The 26,901-nt window shown below is 37.1% G+C and overlaps 1 protein-coding gene across 5 annotated transcripts in view; it reads left to right on the top strand.

Annotated features, from left to right (window-relative positions):
- The window catches only part of FTO (FTO alpha-ketoglutarate dependent dioxygenase), a 224,400-nt gene that overhangs the window by 79,162 nt on the left and 118,337 nt on the right, over positions 1-26,901 (top strand). For 3 of the 5 annotated variants that reach the window (XM_015639800.3, XM_015639806.2, XM_033517243.1), the window contains one exon: positions 14,890-15,014. In XM_015639800.3, coding sequence (XP_015495286.1) covers positions 14,890-15,014 — 125 coding nt within the window. Of the gene's footprint in view, positions 1-14,889; positions 15,015-16,798; positions 18,341-26,901 lie in introns of those variants that run through there. The other 2 variants (XM_015639801.3, XM_015639804.3) reach the window with 2 other exon arrangements.

The following is a 26,901-nucleotide window of genomic DNA, read 5'->3' as shown; positions in this document are numbered from 1 at the left end:
ACTATACCTGAGAATTTCTGATGATGTCCCCCAAAGTTAATGGCTGATAGATAAAACCAAAGCCAAAAGAGTGTTGCAAGACCAGGGAGAGCTTGCTCACCCACTCTTCCATTGTTCCTTACACTGAAACCTTCTCCTGTTTTCACCTTATACCATCTGCCGAGATCATTAATGAATTTGGCTTTGCCTTCACATAAGGCAGTGGAAATGAGCAGGTATTTGTTTTGCAGCAAGAAAATGTTATTTTAAGAGCAGCTCCTTTTGTCATAGCAATGGGTGCCACATCAAGAAAAAAGAAGAAAAGCTGCCCAGAGAGGTCGTATGGGTGGTCAAGAAAACTGTGAAGAACTGAAGATGTTACAAAAGGAGCCCCTGATGTATAAGGTTTATGCTTTGTGTGTTGCAATTCTGAAAATTAATGCTTTGTGTGTCGTGTCAGGCTGTTGTGGGCATGTAGTGGTGAAATTACAGATAACAAATTGCTACTCTTTCTACTGAAGCTATATAACCTTCTCCTAATTTTAGCACCACAAGGAAATGCAATTTAGTGGTTCTCTATATGGAGTTTAGTGCAAATGTTTGATCTTTCCTGTGGTCTAGGAAAGCTGGCATTTTAAGAAGTATTTAATAGTTGCATAGATTACCGTTACAGCATTATAATGACTTTCCAGTGCTTTGTTCAGTAGAACACTAGCCTGTTTGTGGGGGAAGAATGTCCAAAGGACATCCTAACTTCTGTTCTCTACAGAAGTGTTTGATATGACACAGCATTAAGGGATAGAATCAACCCCATACATTCTCAATTTCAGAAAGAGGGGAAAAAACTGAAATGTGAAGCTATTCCCACTAGAAATGTTGTAAATCTTACAAAATATATAAGCTTTCCTCTTGAACATACATCAAAGGCATAAAACTTAGGAGATTAAAATATGTTTTTAATCTTGGTTTGATGAGCAAAACTTTCACTGTAATATTTATTATGAGAGGCTCTACTTGTGTTGCCTCTTCCCTTTGTTCTGTTTATATATGACTTCCTTTCTTCCAGAAAAAGTAGGAAGTATCGTTTTCACAAAGCCGAAGGATATTGCAATGGTTTGTTCATTTAAGCTGAATTGTAGGCCCACGTGGCAGACACAAACTTTTCTTTTATTGTCCTGGGTCCCAGAGGACAAGCAATGCTTTCTGATGGCTTCCCATGAATGCCTTTCATTTGTGGAGGAGTTTCAGTGGCTTATGCTGACTGTACAAAGATCAAACAGGCAGGAAAATTGTGGCTTTATGAAACTTAGCCAAGATCTTTGTTTTTTTTCTCAGAAATTTTTCTTCTCTAACCCTATTTTTTAAGGACAATATTAGGACAATTAGTTTTAGTGACTGATGGAAAAAAAGATTGTTCTATCATTTTCTCTTTAAAATTCAACTATTTTCTTGGTTATCAGAAAATTTGTAGGCATATTGAAAGAAACTACTGACCATAATTGCAGTCTGTCTTTATTGCATTTGGAATCAATGGTATCCAAAATTAAGCTTAAAAAAAATTGTTGTGGCTGTTTGCTCCTGCAATTTGATCTATTTTGGGCCACTGTGCCTGTAGAGTTTTGGTGAAATCACCCAGTTGGGGTTTTTTTTCACCTGGGTACAAAGGTCTGTCAAACAGATTTGATTGTGATTTTTCCTGTCAAAGTCTCATTTGTTTCAAGAGGAGTGTTGGTTTTTTTTTCAACAGGTTCTCTTAGCATTCATTACAGAGATTTCCTTTTTGCTCAACTGTTGGCAAGCTTAAGTATTGGAAAGAGATGTGCAGACCACAATGTCTTTTTAACTGCAGTGCTGGCATGTTTTGCCAGCAATACATAATTTTCATTGTGTTACTCATATAAAACCTCATGTTTGTCATACGAATGCAGTTTTTGTTGAAGGATTACTTTAATAAAACTAAAATGGCCTAAGTTTCTGAAGTGAAACCTGTAGCATCTTTAGGGGTCAGACGTAGCTGTAACTTGAACAGCTGTACAACATGCATCCTAGATTGTTTTTAATTGTCTTCCCTTTCTCTAACAGCAGTAATTCTTGTTTATATTGTCAAGAACCTTTCCACTGAGCACAAGAGCACCATACTTTAAGGTCACATGCTTAACCCCACTGCGGGGTTACAATGTAAATGGGCCCCCTTTGTTTTCATTAATGTGTGAGGGGTGGGTGCGAGGCAGGGCTGTTCACAAGGCTTAAATAACTTATTGTAAAAGTGTCTTAAAGAAAGCATATTCTGTCTCCATAGCACAGTTGTTTAGCATTACTCTTGTGCATCCAACCGACAGCCGGTTTGGCAATGGATTTTTGTGTGTCATTTTGTTCTTTTGACCTGTGATACTTTTTCCTTTCTTTTTTTTTTTTTTTTTTAACTGAGCTAATGGATTCACCTCAAATAATACAAAATGAAGAAGCCTTTTTCTCCTTCTGTTCCTGATAGCCTAAAAAGTAGTAAACAAAGCTGGAACTGCTCTTTTCCACCCCAGACCCTTTACATAACAATTTGCCAGCTACTGTTTCTGTGTTGATGAATAGGTTTAAAATTAAGACTTTCTAAAAATGTCAAATTAAAATAGTATTCTTAGTGCTTTTAATCAGTTAAAAATTGACAAAGTATAGCCTTTTGAAATAGCTTCTGGAATTTGAAATCCTTTTTCTGCCTGTCGCTGGTGTGTGGAGGAAGGGATATATTGAAATGTTACAGGTTGTTTTGATTGTCTAGAATTTGCCCTGAGTCCCAAGATTTTAGATGATTTCAAACTCAGTGCTGATGGTCATTTTTGGCTGGCACTTTTAGTTGGTTTTATAGGCCAAAATAACTTCAAAAAACTTGAAGTCATGCTTTTAAGTGCTGCATTGTCAAAAATGGAGGCATTTGGAGGGGAACTCTCACTTCTTTCCCAGGATGCAAACTCTTCAATATGAACTTAAGTTCATAGTAATTGGTTGCTCTATTTTAAATGGAAATATTATGACAAGTTTTCATAAATGCTTCTCAAAATACTTCTTTTCCTCCTAATAACTGCTATGCTCTTGGGCTTTGGGCAGACATTTTGTCTTGGGTTTTAATCTTCTTACACTTCATCTCTAGTAAGAGAGAACTTACTATATCTAGTGATCTCTCTAGTATGGCAATAACTGATTTGAGTGGTTGTAAACAGGATGAAATCTGCCAACCTTAAAAAATTATTTACTACTCAAGATCATAGTGGTAGTTTGATATTTAATAAAAATTTTTGTGAAACAAAAAATGTATAGCTTTTAAGACAGCAGTAAATATGAGTCTTTCAGCATGCAGTCTTGGCAGATTTGTTACTGAATAGGAAAAAAGAGACAAATATTGTTAAAAAGCAGTCCATAGCCTAATGAAAATGTTTTTGCTTTTTTTTTCCCTAGAGGAATGTAGTTATCCCTGAAGATTGATTTGGTGCACATAAAAAGATTGCATAATGGCATCCTAAATAAAATATTTAAAAATGGAAAAAAACCCCAAACCACTGACTCCAAAATTCAAATGCTGAGGAGAGACACCAGTTTAGCAAATGGCATGTTTTCCTCTCCAAGAAGAGAAATACTGTTATAAACAACACTAATAGTTTGGGTGATTGTTTAACTAGGCTGTACCTCTTGTGTGTGGGCTCTGAATGCTGTGAAGTGTGATGTGCCCTGTAGTATCATGGTGAAGCAGAAGCTGAAGCAGGTAGACAGTAACAGTACATGGAGATTTTTAGAGCTCTAGCACAGCTTGTCATGATGTATCTTTAATGGCAGAGGTTTTTGTATGAGAGAGCACAGGTCAAACCCTTCTCCACAAACTGCTATTTTTCATATCTGCAGCAGCCCAGGAGATACAAAAGCTTTTCTGGGCTAGTGGAGAACATCTCCTTTGTGGCACATACTCAGTACGTGTCAGTTAAGGATGCTCAGCCCGTTTGTGTTAATGCATCCTTGACACTGCTGTTTTACCAGTGGATTAACAGTTCCTTCTGGAAGAGTGCAGAGGTGATTAGTCAGCCACCTCTGACCTCTCTCTTAAGTTGGACTTGGCAGCTGAACTTGAGAACCCGTATCTTGTTTCATGTGTCTGTAGAAGGAAGCGTTGGTGAGTGGTGAGGCAGGAGCTGGAAATGTGGTGCAGGATAACAGAATGCGCTGTTATGGGGCAGCTGAGCTGTTTTCCAAATTGTATTTCCAAATTTATGAGCACATCATGCAAATGTTATTTCTGTTGAGTTGCCAGAATCTGCAGGACGTGATTTTAGTTTCAGAGAGAAATCAGTATGCATGTTTGTGTATGTTTGATCTGGTGATCACACTTTGTTTTCCTTCTTAGGCATGTGAATCAGATGATTAAAGTTTATTTTCCCTGACTGAATGCCGTCATATTAATGAAAACTGTATATATATTCTTTTTTTTTATATATAGTGAAATTTTCAAATATTTGGACATTGTCTTCTTCAGTGTTGTAGCAAAGTGTTTTACTGGGACACAGCTTAATCAGACTGATCAATAGCTGCCTACAGTTGGTGTTAACAGCCTTATAAAGTGGAGATTTTACAGATACATTGAATTCAGAGGAAAAATAAATAGCAATATATGTTACTGGGTTCCTGGCAGAATGGAAGTTGGCAACTGAGTCAAGAGGATGAGAACCTCTGTGGGAATGGATGTGTCCCTGGAAGGGGTGGAGGTGTGCCTGCGTGTTCTTCGGATTAATGCTTCAGGTCCTTGATGCTGCCCTGAAATTAAGTGGAATTTTTATTTCTTTTTTTATTCTGGAAAAAAAAAGTATAGTTTTCTTTAGAGCCTACAGGATGTAAAGTTTGATCAGACATACTAACTATAGTTCAGCATTGTCATTTTGCAATTATCTTTTTTCTTGTAACATTTGTGTTATCTTTTTAAACTAGTAAGATATATTCCCCTTTATAACTTGTAATAGAAAATTAGTGTCCATATATGAGGCATATATTTATTACAGGTTTATGTAGTTTTATGATCTAATAAGTCAGAATGACATGTGCAAAACTTTATTCCTGAACATGCTCTGAATGCAAGAGAACTAAGATTATGTACTTGCCTTGCTCTTTCAGAAGGAATCCATATTTACTGTAAGTATTGAATCCAAACTAGTGATGGCACATATTTTGGGCCACTGTTTGAAGTAAATTAAATCAGTAGGCTTTTCTGTTTGTTCTCCTTTGTCAGCTTCCCCATTTTTAAAATTTGCTAGTACATTGCATTTTGTTGTACACTTTAAACTGCACATTATCGGCATTTTCATGCCCATATGGGGAGTACCTAGCCCATGGTTTGATGTAAAATATAGTTATTTACTGTAGCAAAACTGGAGGAGTGTAAGACACTGAAATCAGCCTAGTTTTCTGTTGAGGAACGAGGATCATAGCTTCCAAAAAAAGTGCATTTCCTAATGCTGTTGTCACCAACTACTGGCAATGTCTGGTGGTGTTCTCCTTGCTGCTTGACAATGTCCTATTCCCCATATATTAAATACATGTAGTGTAGCAGGCTCTGTTTTGCTTTTATTTCCTATGTTCTTCCCAGCAGTGTGCTCTCAATTCTCTTTCTATCTATTTTTCCATGACAGCTGATATCACTACTGCACTTATATGATTATGAATTTTAAATCTTCCCAACGGTGTGCCATGGTGTCACTGGGGGTAATGAAGTTGTTCCTTGAGCCAAGTGTGACAAAACTTCATTTTTGAAAACACATGGTGAGAATCCCATTCTCACAGGGATATCCATAGTCCTGGTGCCTTTAGTGCTGTGAGGATGATAAAGGCATTGAACCCCTTATGTCATTGGAAGATATGATTCAGCTGTATGTGGTTATCTTGCATATGTACTAAATTGCTATTCTGCTATGGCATGTGTCTTACACAAAGCATGCCCACAGGCACTTCTGGACATGTGGCTTGCTGTTTCATTTGATTGTGGCTTGCAGCTTCTTCATTCTGCAGTGTTTAACCCATTCTGTAACTTGGCTTTCTGGTTTAAATTGTTTCAACAAAACTAATGACACTGAAAGTACACTTTAAATTTCTGCACAGCTATATTTTAGTAGACAGTGTGTTGTGACTAAGGCAGTAAGTAGCTTCATGGCAACAGGTGGTGGCTTTGGTGATGGGAGGAAAATGCTGATATTATGATTGTTCCATACTAAATAGATACAATGATGTGCTGTTCAAGAAAACCAGTAATGTGACATGTAATTAAACACTAGAGAATCATAAAAAATAAAAATATAAATCCAGAATCTAGCATTCACTGTTTTCCATTTTTCTTTGTAGCTTGTGGATGGTTTAAGCAATTTTTTGGTCACTATTACCTTTTGAGATTCCAGTTTGCATTTTGAGTGCTATGAAGAGCAGTGATTTAGTTTAGAGATTTTGGTTTCAAGTTTGCATCTGTAAATATTTTAAGAGAAGCTTGTATGTAGCTTAGAGTACTAGGGCTTCAGTACAAGTTAGATGAGTCAAAGCATTGCCTCACATCTTGAATTATTTCATTAGAATCAGTAAAATTATATGAATATTTAATTTGAACTACAGTTCATTTCAGTGTCTGTGAGATAGTATTACCTACTTCTGGCTTTGAAGCCCATCATTTTTTCCTTTCCTCTCTCCTCTATGCTAAATTATTCATAATAGTTGATGATGTTAATTTTGAGATGCTAAGAAAATTACAGGCTACTCTTTCAAGTTCTTCTGAATGCATGAAATCATTTGTTGTATAATTCTTCAGTGCATATTAGAACTGCTCATAGTTGTTGATGATGAAAATTCAGGCTGCTGGCTGGTGAGCATGTGCAGGTTGTACTCAGTGTGATTCAGCACTGCAACATCTAAGCTGTCCAGAGTGCAGATTAGCCAAGTGAGTCTTGTAGTGCATCTTAGCTCAACTGATTTCAGCAATAGTAGATAATCACTGAAGCATACACTGCTGTGCAGTCCTTCAGAACTTAAGTGTTCAGCGTAACTACTGTTTGCATGTGACCAAAATGGAAAAAGGGAGGTGTATACAAAGGAGTGAATTATAACAAAGAACACTTTCTGCTTCAGTTCTTGTTCAGAAAACATATGTTCAGCCATGCAGGCAACAGTTGGGGTAAAGACACACTGTAGGTTTGGAAACAAAAGGCGTGTTCTTTTCTTGCATTCACAGTGTTTTCAAACATATTCACTTGTTAGGGACTGGCCTGTCAGCTGGATCTTCTTGCAAGCGTGATTTCTTTTTCCTGACTTCTTTCAAAAGCTTTTTCCCCACAATGTTTTACACTTCATATAATCCACTATGCGTGCTAGGCCTGCCTTGGTCTTTGTGCTATTGATGATTCAGAGGTGGAGGGGCCATGCTCTGGGAGAATGTGGCTGAAGGGTAACCTTTCAGTCACCCATACATCTGAAGATGCTAAGCCACTCTTATTCCAAATATCTTAAGTGGTTTGGTTACTCTTTCTTGATGAGGTGGGTTATACTTCACCTTTAGAACGCTGCCAAACCGATTAGTACAGCAGAAGTATTTTGAAAGTGTTGATCTTTTTACATTTTTTAGTTTATAACTACAGATTGGAAGTCTTACAGAGACTCATCATAACTGTTTAAATCATCCAGTAAAAAGATTTTTTTTTTTTCTCAATTGGAAATTCATTCAGTTGTGGCATGCCAGAGTAACCAAAAGTTACTTGGGCATTACTTATGTTTGGACTCCTTTTTCCTAAATATATGGTTCAAGACCCTGGTATAAATATTCTTATATAGGCATAAATGTAATGCTTATTTCCAAATAAGCTCAACCTGGTTTAATTTATGACTTTTAAACTCGTATAGCTAGAAAATGTACTGCTTTAGCTCCACAGGTATAGATAAATGGAACAACTTTGCAGTGCAGACAAGACCTACAGTTTCTTTGGAAATGTCGAAGTGATCTACTCGCTGTAGGTTTTTCTAGGTCAAACTACTCATCTATCAAGTCAGGTATTCATCCTTTGTTGTCAGCAGTGAATACCTCAAAGCGAGGCAGGGCTGCCCACATTTTAATGCATGTAGACTTGTATATAGAGCTTAAGCATATGTCTGACTTTAAGCATTCTGCTCTATAATTGGGGTATGTACATGTTTAGTTTCAATGTGCACCATTGAATATAATAGTAGGGGAGAATGTATAATCTTTGTAGTGATAGTTTCACACCAGCAACTTGAGTTTCCATTCCTTTTATGCTTTTATGACGTTTCTTTAATAAAATTCTCTATTCTTTATATTTTATTTAAAAATATAATATATATAATATATAATATATAATATGTAATGTTTGTCTTAAAACCCCAGATTTTATGTTGAAAGGTCTTAATCAATAACCAGAACACTTAGGGAGTTCTATGTTGGCTTGCAGATTATTAATGTGGTTTTTGTGGAGTATTTATAGTGTTATCTGTATTCTCAGCCTGGGAAATTACCACTGATAAATTTTCAATGATTAGAATTTCCCATATAAGGCCCTTCAGACCATGAGGATCATTTACTCAACTAGAAAATCCTCAGACAAGAATACTCCATGTAAATATTTTCTATTGGAAGGTGCCAGCAAACGCATCCTTGCCAACATACGTCAAAACTGCCAGAAGATCTGTGATGATGGGGATTAACTTTTTAGCACTGTCATCTTAAGAGCTTTGACAGGGAAACATTATTTAAATGCTTTTTCTTTGACTGCATATGACTGAATAGATGTTAACGGTAGATAAAACTAATATAAAGCAGTTAATGATACTGACATATATTCCAAGTCTGCACCTTTTTCTTTTCTTGAGGTCTGTGTCAGAAATCCTTGAGAATACTACAGCTTTAAAATAAACTGTCCTTCCTTCTCAAATGAAATTTGATGGTTTGTCTCCATTCTGATAAAAGAAAGCACATGCTAGTATATTGCTTCTTTTGAGGATTTTTTTTGTTTTATAGGCTCCTTAAAAATAAATTATGTTTTAGATGCTGCAGTGACTTCTCTGAAAATCAGAAAGAAAATAGTTAATAATAATTTCTTTCTTTTCAGTTCCCATGAGCCTACCTTCATTGCACAGTTTGCCTATAACAGCTAGTAAGAATAGAATGTACTGAACCTTAAACAAATCTATTAGGATCACCATGGCAAGAAACCGGGAAAATGGCAGGAAAAACGAACAATGATTTTGTAAACCCTCCAAAGGTCAGAAAAAGGCTTTCAGTAAGTATGCAGAGGCTAGAAATCAAATCCCATTTCCTATCATAAGAAACCAGTTGTTTTAGCAGCAGTGGTTAATGTACTGTATGTGAAAGATTTAAGACTAGTTGGAAAGCTTTGCTTCTGTTTTATTAGGCTGCTATTGAAAAGCCAACAGCATAACTTCAACTAGGTGCTTTGAGATTTCTTAATGGGCTGTCAAGGGCAAGACACCAGGTCTGTGCTATACTAGCTCTTTCCTGTACATTAAAACAACAGGGGCCAAATGATCATATACAGAAGTATGAATTACTTGATGCTTTCTCTGTTCCATATGGTCAGCCATGTCTTTGGCAATTAATCATGTACAGAATCAGTTGAGTGCTCTCTGAAGCATTGAAGTCAACATTTAGTTGTACCTGTGCCAGTGGGGGCAGTGGGGGTTGCAAGCGTAAAATAGCAGGATGAAGAGCTGCTGGCGCCGAAGCCAGAGCAGCTGGCTTCTATAAACAACACTTTTTTTCCTCTTTACCTTTTTTTTTAACTTTCTTTGACAAACATGACTCATTTTTCAATATCATCCAGAACATGAGGGTTGCTGAGTGAAACTGTGATATCTGGCATAGTGGATTAATAAACAAAAGGCAGAGAATTGGGTTTAATGTGCCCAAATTGCTGGGTGATAACTTAAACCATACTGTCTGTTTCCATCGTATCAATGAAAATGGGTGCATTTGCTCATATTTTAAGTAGAAATTTTAAAAGTAAAGAAGAAATGAGCAGGGTTTTGTAATCAATTACTAGCTCTTTTTATCATGGAGGAGTTACAACATGTTAAATTAACATGGCTTAATAGATTTCAGGTTCTTTCTTTTTCCCCCCCTCTAAAAAGGGACTGTGTTTTAGTTTCATAGAATTTCTTCAGGATACTTCTTTCACTGAAAGCATGTAAAATGAGAAAAATAACAGGGAAAATACAGAATAACATTTGGTTACAGATTTTACTCTTTGCTTTTCCTTTCTGTATTAGTTATTGATTTTTTAGAGATGATTGCTATGTTAAAGTAGAAGTGGTTGGTAAAGATTCAGAAGCTTATCCTATTTAAACTGGTGATGAGCAAATTATATCTTAACTTAGAGTGAAAAGTCTGATTTGTTGACCCAATAAAGTAGGACCAAGAGGCAAACTGTCCCAAGTGCCACTTTAGTTCAGACTGAAGGCTAATTTTTTTGACAGAACACTAAGCTTCATGTCTCCAGTTATACAGTGTTTCTAACCTTATGTCTGACTCCTCAAGAGGTCTGTATTGAAAGAAGGAAAAAAAATCTAGCTTGGTAAGATTTAAAATGTATCAGTGTGGGGTTTAGATGTTGGTTTTTCTTGCTTGTTTGTAGGCATGTTGTGATATCCACCCAGGACACGCAGTTCAGCAGGGTAGTGGCTATGGATGTTAAAACAGAGTTTCTTCTGCTGTGTATCGAAGGAAAAAATATTATTGTAATCCTGTTACAATACCTAGATTAGCTTTGTTAGGTATCTAATTTTGTGTGTATATCCTGGCTGAATAGAGAGACTTGGTTATAACAGTTTCTATTCACTCCTGTGTCACTGATATATTTTGTTGGTGATAATGAGAGAAATAGGGTGTTGGTCTCTTGAAATCTAATCTTAGAACCTTCCTTCCTGACATAATGAGAGAAAATGGATGAAGATGATGGCTCATGCCTGTTATGCCTAAATTTAGTTCTGCTGCTGTACCAGGAGGAAGGTGAAGAGTACAGTTTCCTAAATCCTATATTTAACATAAAAGGTAGGATTTACTCCTGATACATGTGTTCATACACATATACATATATACACGTGTGTGTGTGTGTGTGTGTACACAGATTTGGGCTTTTTGAGAGTTGAGTTGTGTGTTTGTTTTTAATGCTTGTGCCACTTCTTTACAAGGACAGCCCTAAATACACTAACAGATCTGTAAGGAGAATTGGGTAAGATTTACTGAAAATACTGGAGTACTGCTTATTAAAGAGGTATGCTGGCCAATGAGACAGGGAGTTGCTTTCCAGAAGTGATAAGCAATTTGTGTAATCTCGTTGCTCAGGTTGTCCAGGATATGTTTTTGCCAGCTCAGGAAGCAGAAGAAAGAAAGTTTCAACAGTTTGTAAACATTACCACCCTGAAGAATCTCTGTGAACACAAGGCTGAGATAAGACAGGCTGTAGGGCTGGTTGCATTGTTTATTTATTCTACTGTCCTGAAGTCCCAAGTGTGCTGAAAAGCCCTGAGTCAGTGCTGAGTCCAGTTCAGAATTGTGAAGGCTTCACTCAGCATTGGGCAAAGGGGGCCTCTGCAGGCAATTATCTGTCATTAAAAGAATTGAGACACAAGATCAGATTTTCTTTGATGGGATGTGCTACTATAGTGATGTTCAAAAGAAGGTCATTCCTGCTCTTTAGAGCAAGGGTGGTATCAGCCGGGTTTCTGATGGATTTTTATCAGTGTTGATGTGAGGAAATGGCTTTCCCAGCTGATAACATCTTTGACCGAGTTTCTCAAATCTTTGACCTTTATCAGTCAAGGTATATATCAAATCCTCTTGTTAAAAATAAATCCCAAAACAAGTTACATGGAAAAGACGACTTTCAAAGGAACATGCTTCATAATATTATTTTACCCTGAATGCTGCTTTATTTGTTCAATTTGAGATTTTTATTGCAATTTTAAGAATAGCAAGTTATTAAGAAATGCCTCTATAAAAGCTACACATCAAGCCCTGCACTGGCATTCCAGATGACCTTACTGCCCTTTCAGCACTCTTAGAAAACAAGTAAATCAGTTAAATTGCTATGTATTGTTGTTGTATGTTGCTTAATAATACTATTTCACCCTCCAGGTAGCTGTGACTGTACTCACAGGGCTCAATAAAGAAGCGTTTATGATGTCAGTGTCAAACTATGCATTTGACTTGAGCCATGTGCATCACCACATAAATGAAAGGTGTTAACAGAAGGCTGGAACAATGTAATTGTTCTCTTGGTAAAAGATAAATTACGTTCAGTTTCCGAAATTATGATGTTTCTGTAGATGGAGGGGACTTAATGAAAGTTGGGACCAAACTTGCAATTTGACCAGGTCAACAGAATTCATACCATGTCACATATGGAGGGGACTTAATGAAAGTTGGGACCAAACTTGCAATTTGACCAGGTCAACAGAATTCATACCATGTCACATACAATGTGATTGTGAATACTTGGAGAAGTGATCACCCATCTCCGACTGATAATACTCTGTGAACATTATCTTTTCATCAGCTTTTAACTGAAAATTCTTTAGCAACTCCCGGTTCTCGATGCTCTGCACTTTCTGGATCATTTATTTAGGGAATCTTGATGTTTGTTGCAGCAAATAACTGTACTTTTGGGTTTATGAGGCATGGCATTATTAAACTTGGGACTTCCCTGAAGTCTTGGGGAGACGCAGGCATCTCACCATTGCCAATGGATTTTCCTGTCCCTCTGTGAATAAAATGGCCATCCAAACATTCTAAAAGGGAAATCTTGGTGGACTGTGGCCTAGCTGTGTGGCTGCAGTCTGATCATCCTATAATACAGAGGTAAACTCTGGTTGTAGTACTCTGTCAAGTCTTGTACATGATAAATATAGATGATAAAGCTTTGGTAGGTATATTTATTGTGAACTACAAGGAGTGTTCATGTTCACCATTAAAGAATGCACACCAGCTCATGTGAGAGTGTTTCACTTGCTGAAGTCCTCTATCAAATCCTGCTTTAAACTGTGCAGCTGCTCGAAGTGAGGCTCTAAGGTCAGGACTGTTGAAGTTGGCGGATATTAGAGCTTGTGGAAAAGATGTTGTAGGTCAGTGCAAGGGAAACCCATGTCAGGGAATCCTTATCTGAAAACGCTCTCTGGCTTTTTGTTTGCTTTGTAATGTCAAAGCAGGGTCAAGAATGTGATCTGTATAGACAGAGTTTTGAACATTTGGGGTTTTTACAAGAAAATGTTCTTTTTGATGTTTAAGTCCCATATGATGGGGTAATGCCTTTTGGTAGGCCAACTGATAGAGCTGGGAGGTGGGGAGAAAGATGCTTTTTGTTCCTTTCATGTGATGTTGGTGCAATAAAGTTATTTTCTGTCTCTGTGAACCCTGTCATGCTTCTCTCTTGGAATAAATGTAGCAGTAACAATGCTACTCCTACTTTACATAGTTTAAGAAGTGTATAATCTGCATGTTATTGTTTCTTGTGGAAAAAAAACCCCAACACTATCAGAATGAGGATAGATATCTCTGTTTTCACAAAGTGAAGATAATAATGATAATTTCTCTTACAGAATTCCCAGAGGAATTTTAGTTGGGCAGGGCAGAATGTAATGTATATGTGATGTTGAGGAGGAGGCAGGATGCCATGTGTTTTGTCACGTTGTTCCAGTAAGGGAGGTTGTGCTGGGAATAGGCATGGCAGCTCTTGGTTATGTTTGGTTGTGTTTTCAAACTCACATGAACAACTTGCCAGGTTAGAAGCTTATTTTTTTGTCTCCTTTTCTGTGAAAAGAAAACAGCTTTGTGCATCAATTCCATCTGTTCTGTCATCCTTCCCAAAAACATTGAGATGCTTTGATACGTTTGCAGAACATGTGACTGAAAGTGGGAATATCAAAAATAATTCCACGTATAGTGGAGGCTGTTTAAGGTGAAAAAGGCCATATGATATCTACACTTAAGGAAAAGACTCAGTTTCTACCATGGAGACACTGCTGCACATCAAGGAGCACATGGACATTGGTGGATATAGGAGTGACTGGTAGCTGGCCATCAACCATTTCCTTCCTAGCTTGGCAGACATGGGGAAGTGCAGAGAAAAAAGAGGAGAAAATGGTACAGGAGTCATTAAGCAAAGATGGAGTGAGGGAGCTGGGGTTAGCTTGGTGGGAGGATGAAGGGTGATAAGAACATCCCCAGTTCTCTTACATCAACATTAACTGTCAGCACGTTTGGGAAGGCCAGTATCTCTTGATCTGCAGAGACTGTCTGTCATCCTGCTTCAGAGATTATTCAAATCTGTTCCATGTATATATGTACATGTCTATTTTTGAGCATTTTTAAATTTATTCCATATGTGAGTTTATTCCATTGTTTATTTGAAGTATTTAATGATAAGGAGAACATGTGGACATCAGCAGAAATTCCATTCAATAGATACAATACAAAGAGGTATTTTCCTTAATGGCTTTACTAAGAAGCAAAGGGGAGGGTGAAATCCCCCAAAGAAATGCTACACTGAGGAAAATACTTCTGATATTATTTGATACAAGATAATATTTAGAAAATAACTATGCCTCAAGAAAATGTGGACTAGAATGCACAGTATCTTAGTGTGATACTTAAGGCAATGAGATTTTAAGGTTTACCTTATGTGCCATGTATATTGATTAAATACCAAATATATGGTGGCCATTTCTAGCCATCATTTACTGTATTGATTTGTCAGCAGTGGAACTGTAATAAAAAAAGCTATTGATTTACTGTCCTTATTTGCTTATGGGCTTTTTATTAATTTTACACATTGTTTCCTATTTCTGGATTATAATTTTTATGTGTTTCCTCCCTTTAAGACAAGTCTGGTCCTCTCTGAAGTTAGAAAAGAGCAGCAAATTGAGGAACAAAGGAATGAGACCATCAGCTGCTTCCTGCTCCTTCTTAAGGAGAGACAAAAGCTGCGTAAAGAATGGACAGCAAGGTGAGAAATACTCCTATAAATCCCCTTGAGTGGGGAAAAGTGACTTTAAAAAAAATTCTAAATTTTCACTGTTCAAATAGTAATTCCATATTTGTGTGGGGTAGGCTGCTCCCTTAATCATACACTACAGGCTACTGATAACAGCTTGGTGGGCAGTGCTCAGATCTGAGGAGTGGTGCCACCTAAAGTGCCCTCAGGTTTTCCACAGATTGCTGACAATGTGAGCCCTGCTCTTTGCTGGAATGCTCTGCTAGAGCTACACTTGGCTGCTTCCCTCGTGCTCCTCCCATTTCCCTGTGCTGTGCTACTGGTGGTAACTGGTGCTGGGTGAGATGGGCATGCATGTAGGTACTGCTCACTGCCAGAGATCAGGAGATGCTACTAACAGTGTTTAAAAATTGGTTTTGTACTTGGTAAGGTTTGTGGTAGTGGAATGTAACCAGCTGAGTGCATTTCAGAAGCACCAGATACACCATACTTTTAGTTTGATCAGAAACAGGTGAATGAAAGAGGATTTCCACCATGTTTCACCTTGTCCTTAGGCTCCTAAATGAATTGTCACTTTTTTCACATCTTTGTCTAAAAGCTATAGGTTTATACTAATTTTGTAATCTCTTACTATATTCTTATTCGATATTGACATAAGATATCTAGCAGTCTATGAACTTTTTCTGTCAAATATAAAACTTTTATTTAAAACCAAGAGATGTTCCTTACTTATAATTAGATACAGTTTTTAGTCAAAAGTATTTTTAAATCAGATTTTTTTATTTAAATTTAGCATTTAACTGGCATGATTGTTTTGCCTGTGCTAATTAAAGCTAAGGGAGATGCCTTGTATTTTACTGGTGTAGTTCCTGAAGACTCTGAGATTGCTTTTAAAATGTTATCTGTAGATTTTGGGTCTGACGCTTGAGTATCTTTTCTGCTCCAAATAATTACAGCAAATGAAGGTGAAACATTTTAGAAACTTTAGATAAAAATTTAACATAATTACCCATAATTACTTGACAAATTACAGGTTGTGTTTTATAAGTTTGTGTTCCAATGAGCATGGAATGTTAATTTGTATGGTACTAATTTAAGATTTCAAAAGTAAGCTGGCTCTAAAATATTTTCCATTTTATCATGTGTGTTTTACATTTTTCCTCTTGAACAATTTAAGGGATTTTTGTAAGTTTTTTTTGTTCTGGTTTTATTTATTTATTTTTTTTTTAAAAGTTGGGGTTTTTTGGTTTGTTTTTTTTTTTTTTGGGGAGGGAGGTTGGTTGGTTTGTTGCCTTCCATCACCATGCTTATGAAGTAATGCAAATGTTTTGCTATGTTGGAAACAGAGGAAAACACTTAAAGCTTTTCTGGGGACATGTGTATCTTCGTTGTGAAGCAGAATAGAAAGCTTTTAATGAGTGTGATACCTTTTTAGAGTTCATTTTGTCTAACAATGATTTCCTAATATAGGAAGTTATCAGAGATCATGGCACTAATGAGTAATTTGGAATGACTGTGGGTTTCAGTGTGCCTGGCCTCGCTTGCTGCTCTCAGGGAGCTCTGGGGCTGGAGCCAGGGCTGCAGTTGGAGACGTAGCCCAGGCTCTGACACAGCAAAGCTGCAGCTCCTGGGGGGTGGCGAGAGGCACAGGCAGATGAAGTGCAGGCCTTCTTAAAACCAAACACCTGAAAGAACATTTCAAGAACATTGTGCCTTGAAAGTTCTGAAAGAAAGTGTCCTTTGAGTATTAAATATCCATAATCCTTTTTCTTTCCATTTGATGTTTCCCATGGCAGTGACCTATCTGGGAGTCTCATCCATATGATCTGCATAAAGAGACTGATACCGTACACCTCGCTTGGCTCCATCAAAGCCTCAGCTCGGTGTCTGGAATGAAACACTGCCTGTGGCAGCCATGGAGCACACGGTGCTGAAAGTTATAAAACGTCCACCGTGGTACGAGCAGGGCTGCCCATGTTTTAGAGATCAGTCTATTGTGTACTTTGGAATTACATGAGAAAAATGTGCTTGGACAGGAAATAATTAGCACTTGTCAAAGGGCAGGCAATAGGTTACAGTACTTTACTTTCAACAGGCTATCAGGGGATCAGCTAGATTAGATAATAGAATTTTTTTTTCCTGTGGAAGTTAAATACAGATGACTCTAATTACCTTACATTGTGCATTAGAGAGCAGATTATGAACAGTACAACTTCAAGAAATTTAGGTCAATGAAGGGAGGGCAGCTGGCAGAAAACTTCACTCTGCGCTTGGTCTTTGTAGAGTTATGTAGTATTTTCTTCTTTCTTGTGTTTGATTTGTGTCATTAACAGCTGAAATAAAAAAAACCCAAAAACATACATGTTGGGTACTAGTAACACAAACTGACTGAACTTTTGGAAATTTAGCCTTTCCCTAGAAAGGTATATGAACTGTTTTGGTATGTACCTACTCAGTTAAAGCATATTCTTGTGTTAGTTGCTTTAAGTTGTACCAGTGTTTCTGCATATTAATGAGCTGAAATGACTCTTTAAGATTGTATTTCAGCTCCACAGCCCCAAACACGTGGCAGTGTGCTTACTGTTTCATTCACATTCATAGTCATTTCATAGACTTGTGATGCAAAGATGTCATCAGTATCTTAAGTACCTGAGCAGGTCTTCCAGGGATTCAAGTTCTCTGAGTGGTAGTGATCCACAATACTTCATGTAGGACTTAGTGAATGTCCTCTGAGTGTTAACAGAAATGGTCCAGAGTTTCCAAAGCCCCAGATTTGTTTATACTGCGTGATACTGCCTGATGGACAGGTTGTTATTGCTGTTAAAGAGCTGCTCTAGCCCTTTGAACTGACCCCTTCTTGACCTCTGCTTACAGAAGGTCACTGTTCAGCTTATAAAGTGAGGGGAACCTCAGACTCTACTGTAACAAATAGAGGGTGAAGGGAACAGCTGTGAATTTTGGACTAACCATGCAAACCTGGATAGACTTTTTTAGGGTCACTGTATGATAATGAAAATTGTTACCAAATTATATGGAAATTTAACAGCAATAGTGGGAAAGAGAGGGTGGAGTCTAATGCATTTGGTTTGATAAATGAAGTGTGAAGTTACCCATCTGGCTCTAGACAGCCCTCTTTTTCTCTACGAAAGGGAAACATTTAAAAATAACCATGGTACATCTAGAATCAATGACCCATACAGAGAGCTGGAATAGATCAAGATTTAATGGTGACTGTGGAAGAAATTATCATTTGAAAAGTGAGACAAAGGATGAGAAAGTACAGTTCAATATCTGCACCTGATTCATTTTTTTAAAAGGCCTTAATATTTTTCCCTGTTGATGATGTTACTCACATTTTTTATTTTGCTTTGTAACTGGAACAGAAAAGTTGTTGTATCACAAAGAAACAGGGGAAAAAGAGAAAGTACTTGAATTTCAAGAGAGAATGTTGCCCTTTTCCTGATCAGCAAGTGCCTGAGAGAGCTGGTCTATGGTTAAATAAAACTCTAGCTCTTATTTTTCCTAATAGAACTCCTATCATGTTATAATAGCATTGTCTTTTAATGCTTGCATGACATACTGCACTTAATTGCTAGTAAGTTTTTGTGGTATTTTTCTTAGACATACATTTACTACCAAACTAATTTGTCATCAGTAAATCAACAGGAAGATTAATTTAAAGGGTAGTGTTTAACTGCATTGACTGCTAGGAAAAATTATGGTTAGTTAAAACATTACTAAAATATGGGGTTTTCAAATGGAAAAATTGTGTTAGTCCAAAATGGTTTTCTTATAGCACAGACTCTGATGTCCATTTTGCTATTTCCCTCAGTGAAATTGTACCATTTCTCATGGGGAGAATTTGACTAGATACTGGAAAAGTTTTGGAGAAAAAACATAATTTTGGAGAAAAATGTAATGAAGTGGAAAGTTTGATAAAATTATTTATGATTTTTGAATTTTTATAGGTGTGCTACTTATATGAATTCTGAAATCTTATATGATTCTCTCTAAATCATCATCTAATCACAAATTGACATAGTGAAAATAGAACAAACATTCAATAAATAATCTGTACCGAAGTAAACACAAAATTCTTCTGGATCATGAGATAAACAGCAGAAAAGTGTTAATTGATTATATCTTGTAAAAATCAATAACTTATAACCTTGCATCATTAAAATAACACAATAAAAATCTCTTTTTATGGGGGTCATTCTATAACCCATAATATTGTAGATATTTTGTAGACTCGATCACTGTATTTCTAGACTTTTTATATTGTTGCATGGCAGTGGAAGAAAGAACATCTTACTTGTGACAAATCATGTTAGTTTCAGGTTTCAAGTCAGATGTGAGCTATAATTCCTCAGCATTTTTTGCCTTTGTCAAAGCCCTTCTTAGATCTCACAATTTTGACATAACAATTTAAAGGTATGTGGGGTTTCTTTTAGTTAAAATGAACACTTAAACTACAGAGGTAGTCTTAGCTCTCAACAGTGAAATCTGGATTTTTATGTTGGTATTTATATAGGAATGTAAATTATAAGTACCTAGTGAGAAAATTGATTCCTAATCTGGATGACACTCTTCAATTCTATAATAAAAAAATGAAGAATCTTAGAGGGGAAGCCTAAAATAGTGTGTGTGTTAAATAAGATACAAAGTGGGGGATTTTCTATATTTTATTTTCTGTTTTGAAGAAAAAGTTCATTTTCTCTTCTTATACCTAACCTCCTTATACCTTGGAATTTCAGATCACAATTAAGAAGGTAATTGAGGTAGATTTCATTCTTTTTAGCTCTGGCAGGATAAAGTGGTGTCGATGTAAAGAAGGACCATGTTTCCTCTGTAGCAGAGGAATGTTGATGGGTTAAGAAGTTAACATGGGCTTTGGGAAAATCAGAGGGGTTTTTTCCCTTTCTGTCACAAGCTTTGTGTTTGAGTTTCAGGAGCTCATGAATGGTGTTTTTCAATTGAAATGTGACAATACCAGTTCAAAGACTGGTTGAAAAATACTGAAATTTTTTTTAACTCTCACAGACCTGGCAAGATGATAAGTATATGAAATACTGTGAACTCTTCAGAAAATACTCTAATAGGAGCTACAGCAGTTCCCAAGATTTTACAAACTACAGAGGTATCAAAGTTTTCAGGGGGGTGGGGAGGAATGGTAAGCATTTGCATTGTGGTTGTTTTGTGTAACATGGGAATGACAGATTTTTATTTTTTTTCTATGTTGTGGAATCCAGTATCCATATTTCTGATATTATTAAGGATCTCAGTACATACAGCTCTATGATCTCTAGTGTGTTCTTTGGTAAGAGTTGTTCCCTCTGATCAATGGGTCTCAGTAAGTTAGCAATGAGCATACACCAAAATTTCGATTCACCATTTTGGAAATCACAGGGAAAAAAGGTTAAAATTACATTTGAATTCTTTCACGTTCGTACTTTAGATATATGCTTGTGACTAGTCTTTAAAAGAAGAAAATGAAACTGTTCAGCACCATCATGTAAGCTAAACCAAGTTTTCAGAACATAGACGATGCACAGAAAGTAACTTGTGGCTGAGTAATCCTGAATACTTCATGTTAATCAAGAAGATGCTTTGAGTCAGACTGAAAACCAACCTTGCAGCTTTCAAATGAATGGAGAAAACACTGCAATGTCGATGAAGTTGTCAGGTCTCCTGCCGTAGTTATGCTTAGACTTCAGCTGCCTTGATTGACCTTTGACTTTGCTCCAGTTGCTTGTTGCCAGATTTCTTTTGCTCCTCATGACCTTTCCTGTTTTACTGCCTCTGTCTTTCACCTGTGTTCCTTGTATGGAGGAGTCTTTGAAGCAGCCAAGCTTGGGATCGATAGGTACAAGTACTCTTCAGAACAATGGAAATGCAGCTTGATTAAATGCTGCTGTTTAGCTGTTCCTTTGAAACTGTCTTGACCCTTTACCCTTGGAAAGACTATGTGTTTACAAGCTGTGGCTACTTACAGAAAATCCTGCCTCTTACCTTGTGATGTCACTATGTACACAGAAATACTGTGCATAAAAAGTTATGTAGCAACCTAAACCAAAAGGTATTATAGGGCAGGATAAGAAAAGCTGCAGAACTTCAGCTCTGTGTCTCTGTGTGTGGCTTTTCTTTGTGTCAGACTCTGTCATTAAGGTAGGGATTGTTTAATCTGAGTGTTTGCTTTATTATTTTGGTTCAATTTTAATGGTTCAGTTCTGAAATCCTTAGACAGATGCATCATCCTATACGTGAGTAACTACCAAATGAAACTTCTTTGACATTTTTCTTTTTTGATTTCATGACTTATTCTTCTTGTGCTAGATGAGTTTTTCAAATAATTCAGTGGCACTTCCAAAACTGGAAAGTTACACAAATTTAGTCCTTATATATAGTGCAATTAAAGCTTCCAAAAAATGTGATAAAGAATTTTTGCACTCTATCAGAGATTATTCAGTTATTTATGATTTACTTGGACAGGCTTTTAAAGCCAGCATGGGTGAAATTTCCTTATTTACATAAGCTTTCATAATTGCAGTACAAGAAAGATAGATAATGTTGTTTTTCCAGGGGCTTGACAATGATTTGTTCACTACCATTGGGAGACCTGAATGCTGGAAGTGGAGATTATTGCATTTCCAGGGTACAGGATGCTGGAGATTGACTGGATCACAGGGGTGACAAATTTATAATCTGTGGAGACCAAGTGTTAGCCACATCATCAGACAGTTGAAGCACAAAGTAGCATTAGCATATGCTGTCATCCTTTCTGTAGGAGAATGGTGTCTACCAGAGGCAGGGGAAAAGGAGCAAGGCTGGGGGAGTTCGTGTGTTTTACTGTGCCTTGTAGCTGCCCACATTAGATAAAGATGTGGTGTTACAAACTGGGAATAAGGTGTGAGGGTTCCAGTGAATGAAAAATTATCATAGATTTATTTTATTTATCCACTGAAGTCTATTTCTTCTGCAGTATCAATCCATTCTTTCCTTTGCCTTCAACAAAATGTGCTAATGTCATGGTATGTAACATCCATTAAACTACTGGCAAACTTACTATGAGCTCAAACTTTGTCTAAAATTAGACATTTAAAATTAAGAGTCTGAAGACAGAATTCTCTCTCCTGTAAAATAGAGAAGCCTTATCCAAACAGGACTATAATGATTTTAGTACCATTATGGTCACAGCTTTATCTATCGTAAAGCAGAATTAAATGTTTAATTTGGAGGTGTGTTAAATAATCCATATACATTACCAATAGTGACAAAAGAGGGGTAACTTAAAGGGTTTACCCAGCCTAAATGGTGCTGATCATGTTGTACTATGAGTGTAAGTGAGCAGATTTTTACATAAGTTCGTGACTTAAGTCTTAAAGGCAGTCAGCCTTGTGTTATTAAAGTTTTTCCACATAGAACTTGATGGCTCCAGGGATTGGCAATGAAATACAAAGCCTTTTGTTTTCAGGTCAGCAGTTTAAATATGGTTCAGGTAGGTAGTGCCAAAGATTATTCCCATTGGGTATCTGTGTTTGATGGCCTATGTAAAATGCATCGGCTCTCCAGCCCTGGTAGGCAGGTGTGTATATCACATAAAGCAACTGCTGCAGCTGACACTAATTGGTACCCTTGCTGGCACTTCTGGAGCAGCCAAAAATTAAATGGATGTTGAAACTGAGCAAGGTGCTGTCAATGCTCTGAGCAGTCTAGGCTGTGGTGGTGAGGTGGTGATAAGCCAAAGAATGTCATGGATTACTGAGGGTAAAAAAAGAGGATCAGTCTGTTGCATCCCTCTACAGTTTGCTTGCATTAAAGTTATGGCAGCACATGCAGATAATCATGTGCTGGAGAGAGGTAGAATTCCTGGGAAATCTGAGCAGGATTGGTGAGAGGGAAGTGCAGTCCACAAGGAGGTCAAAGAATGGCTTGGAGATGTATCAACTAATCTGAGAAACTAAGCTGAACCAGAGAATAGGATGTGATTTACTTGCTTATTTTCACTACTAATGAGATCTTTTGGGCGTTTGAAGAGTTTGGCTTGGCTACTAGTATTTGTTCCATTCATTTTGTATTAATTTTCAATACTTAATATATAATTATTGTGGAATTATGAAATTATAAAGTATGCTGATGTTTTAATATTGCCAAAAAGGGAAGTTGGAATTTCTTAAGCTTAAGAGGGGGGACCTATTACAGAGCATAAATTGCTATCATAGTATTTATTTTATTTTGGTAAATGACAGCAGCCCCAAATGGGAACAGTGCTTAGAGCATATGTAATAATAATAGAAGAAAATCCTATTATAACTTGCTTGAGTAACTTGGCCAACTGAGAACTCTTTCAGAGATACGCAGGTATAATAACTATGCAGGTATATAAGAAATAATTGAAACAAGGTATCTTGAACAGTATCAAAAAGATTGAGAAACAGGGTCTCAAAATGCAATTTGTGGGAGAAGCCAAGAAATGTATATTGAGTGTTAAAGTGAGAGCAGTAATACTAGGAGAAAAGAGTATTCTGTTAGAAAATGAGAGTTCTGGGAATTCTCAGAGCTACCAATAAGAGGGTGTTCTTCTTTTTCTGCAAGGGTAAGCTGAATGGATCCATCAGTTATGTGCATGATATGATGGAGTTAGATTTAGTGCCAAATTATGCTGAAGGATGGTTTTTTGTACAAGTTTGGACAATACTTATCCAAAATTTTTGCCAGTTGTTTTTAGGCAAGCCAACACTTTCTCATTTTTATTTTCACATATTTGGTAATGTAAGCATTTTGTCTTCCTGAGATATAAAAAATATCTTTACCAGAATTATTTTTGACCACCTAGCTAACATGGATTTGAGCAAGTGCTCAGGAGAGGTGAAGCAATCCAAGTGCCCACTCCAGTGTAGAAGACTTGCTGGCTGCACAGCATGTTTATTGTAAGGCATAGTGAACTGCATAAAAGATCTAAGTATTTTATATTAGACTGTCCTGAAAGCACTTGAGGTGTTTGCCCTTCTTTTTCTACTTGGGGATATGGATAAGCTCCAAATCCAGGTGTGTATTATTAGGGATTGAAGGGGAGGCTGGAGGAGGGGAAAGCAGGGGAGGAGAAGGATTTGAGAGGTAAGAGGGTGCAATATTGGAGGAGGTTTTTGACTGCTTTGCTTGCCTGTAGGTGACACTGTTGTATCATTTATCTGTACTTTTTCACATATGTTGTCCAGGGACAAAAAAAAGTTTCATTGAAATAATTTGAGGGATTCAAAAAAATACATTCCACTAATGATTCTTTAAGCCTTGGCTAGAGAGTAGAGTCTTAAACAGGTACATGAATTGCGTGTTCACCTTCCCAAAGATGGCAGCAGTTTATAATACTCTTTGTGATTAACTAGTTCACTGGCATTGCATCTTCAGTAATCCCTTGAAAGGTGAGATTCTAAGAAGATTGCTCTGCATGTTTCTAAAGACTAATGTAATAAAGCAAGATGATTATACACTGGTGAAAAAAAAATCCTAATTTGCTGCTAAGTTACAGCAATATAAAGTTAAAATGTTTTTCTTTGCTCAAGTAATTTAAATTAATAATGTGTGTCATTAAGTGAAATCTCAGAGAGGATTTTTTCTTCTTTGCCATTAAGTCTGCTGGCTGCAGTGAAAATGAAATATTCTATGAGGCTTGAGCAATCATCTATCTCTAAGCTACGGTGTGCCTGCTGCCAGATGTTCAGGTGCTGCTGCTGCTGCTTTGACATGTATATCTCTTCCAGGCAAAAAAAACACAATATATACATCAGTCCAGGTGCAAGGTGGCCTTGCCAGCAAACCTGCCTCCTCCTAGCTGTGACACTCATCCACTCCCCGTCAGAGTGTGTACGTTGGAAGGGGATTGTAATTAACCCCTGGAAAGCATAGGTTTCACTAAAGTGATGTGCACAGTAATGATATTGTTAGCTTCCTTAATTTCCAGTTTCACCATCAATTATGCCATGTGTTTCATCCAGTTGGTGCTACCCTCCCAGTGTTAATTATAACCTACAAGACTGTTACAGTTAATTTTATGGCAAGCATATTGTCTCTTCAAGGCTCCACAGCAGCTCATAAATTATCTTGAAGGTAAAATGTAACTTGGGGAACTAGTTATGAAAATTCCATCCATCTCGCTTAGGAGGTGCAGCTGCTACTGTCAGCTGCCTCGCTGCTGCATTGTGAAGGAATTATGGTGGGTCAGGTTTAAGAGGCGAGGCCCAGGCTGTCACTGAGGAGAAAGGCTGTCCTGGCCCTGTCAGACAAGTACCTTCTGCCAGTCCCTCGTGGTTTCACTTTGCAGGCAGTAAAAGGCAGGCAGTGCAGGTGGATAGTCCCCAAGCTGTCTCTATTCATTACTTTACAGAAACTTGTTTTAGGTAGGCAGGTACGTAGACCTTTTCACTGTTGTCATAATGTTAGGCATCATCTGCAAAGTGCAAGATAGATAACTCTATAAATAACTCGCTGTTCTGTTGGGCTGGGCTGGTGGAGAAAAGATGATTAGCACTGTAGAGGCACATGAAATAGCTCGCTGGTTTGTAAAATGACTGTTGGTTTAATTGTAGCAATAGCTTGGTCTGGAAGAGCACATCTGTTCGCCTTTATTTCACATACACAATAAGAGGAGGTGCAATTTCACTGCTAAGTAATTTGTGTTGGAGTTTCACATTAAATAAATTAGCATGGGTTTATATGGGCATTGTTTATGACATCTGTGTTTGTGTCCTGGTTTTTTTGCTGAAGGAATTGCAAAATATTGTTCTTAATAAAAGTGAAGGGGCATAATAAAAACAAAGCAGCCCATTGCTCAGAACAATGAGATTGGCATTCAGTGCTATTTATATTTTAGTAATATACTTTTTTTACTATAATGCCTTATTCTTTGTATCAATAACACGAGACTACCATAGAATATAATGCCTTATTCTGCTCTCTTCCTTTAATGTTTTGTATTTCAATAGTTTTAAATGCTGTTAAACTTTGGGTGTTCCTTTAAGAATAAAACCAAAGTGCAAATCAAATTTCCTGAGAGGCTTTTTATTCTTCCACTCTTTACCTTTCGAAAGGCCTTCTGTGTTTATAGTGTTGTTTCCTAACCTCATTTACAGCTGGGAGGGCACATGAGAGGGAATGCTGAAAGCTGATACTTTCCATAGGCAACCACTGTGCAGATGTAGATGTACAGACTCATTGTGAATGAGTAAATGTTATGAATTCAATTGAGGAGAAAATGAACAAACACAATAATGAAACACAGTAAGGGTAATTTATCTAAATATATAATGTTTGTTTGTTTTGACAGTCTTCATTCAATTTTAATTATTTTTGGTTATTCATTACATAGGGAAGAAAACATTTTCAAGATAGTACTGACATTGTAAATTAGACCTTTTATATGTTTAAAAAGGGAAAAAAAGGCTTATTAGTGCCTGAAAATCAAAACACTTGTATGTGTAGTTATTGTTGTAATGTATGTTCTTTATTTCTTTTCTCCTGGAATTTACAGTAACTGTGCCTTGTGATATCTTTTAGAGTTCTATCCTTTTCCCAGAGTCAACAGCACATATTTTGGTTTATTCCCAGAAGAAACCATTATGTTTCAACTGACCAGAACCCTATTTCTATTTATTTAGCTTGTTTAGAGGGAAGGTATTAGGCAGAGCCTTGGGCCAAGTGGGATGTACAGAGGATCTCCTCAAGAGTAGATCCAGAGGTGTTGCTTCTCAAAGTTCCTTTTTGGCCTCATTCTTTCCATATCTCCCCCAGAAGAGAAGGGGGAAAGTTCTAGGTGTTGGTGGAATATCCCATTTAATGTGAAGTTGCTTCACCTGGTTTTGTGTGTTACTGTCTCCTACACTGTAGTAGATAACAAGCCTAT

The sequence above is a fragment of the Parus major genome, chromosome 11, assembly GCF_001522545.3.
Source record: "Parus major isolate Abel chromosome 11, Parus_major1.1, whole genome shotgun sequence".
Lineage (NCBI taxonomy): Eukaryota > Metazoa > Chordata > Aves > Passeriformes > Paridae > Parus > Parus major.
Note: the sequence above shows the minus strand (reverse complement) of the source record. Positions and strands in the feature narration are given on the sequence as shown.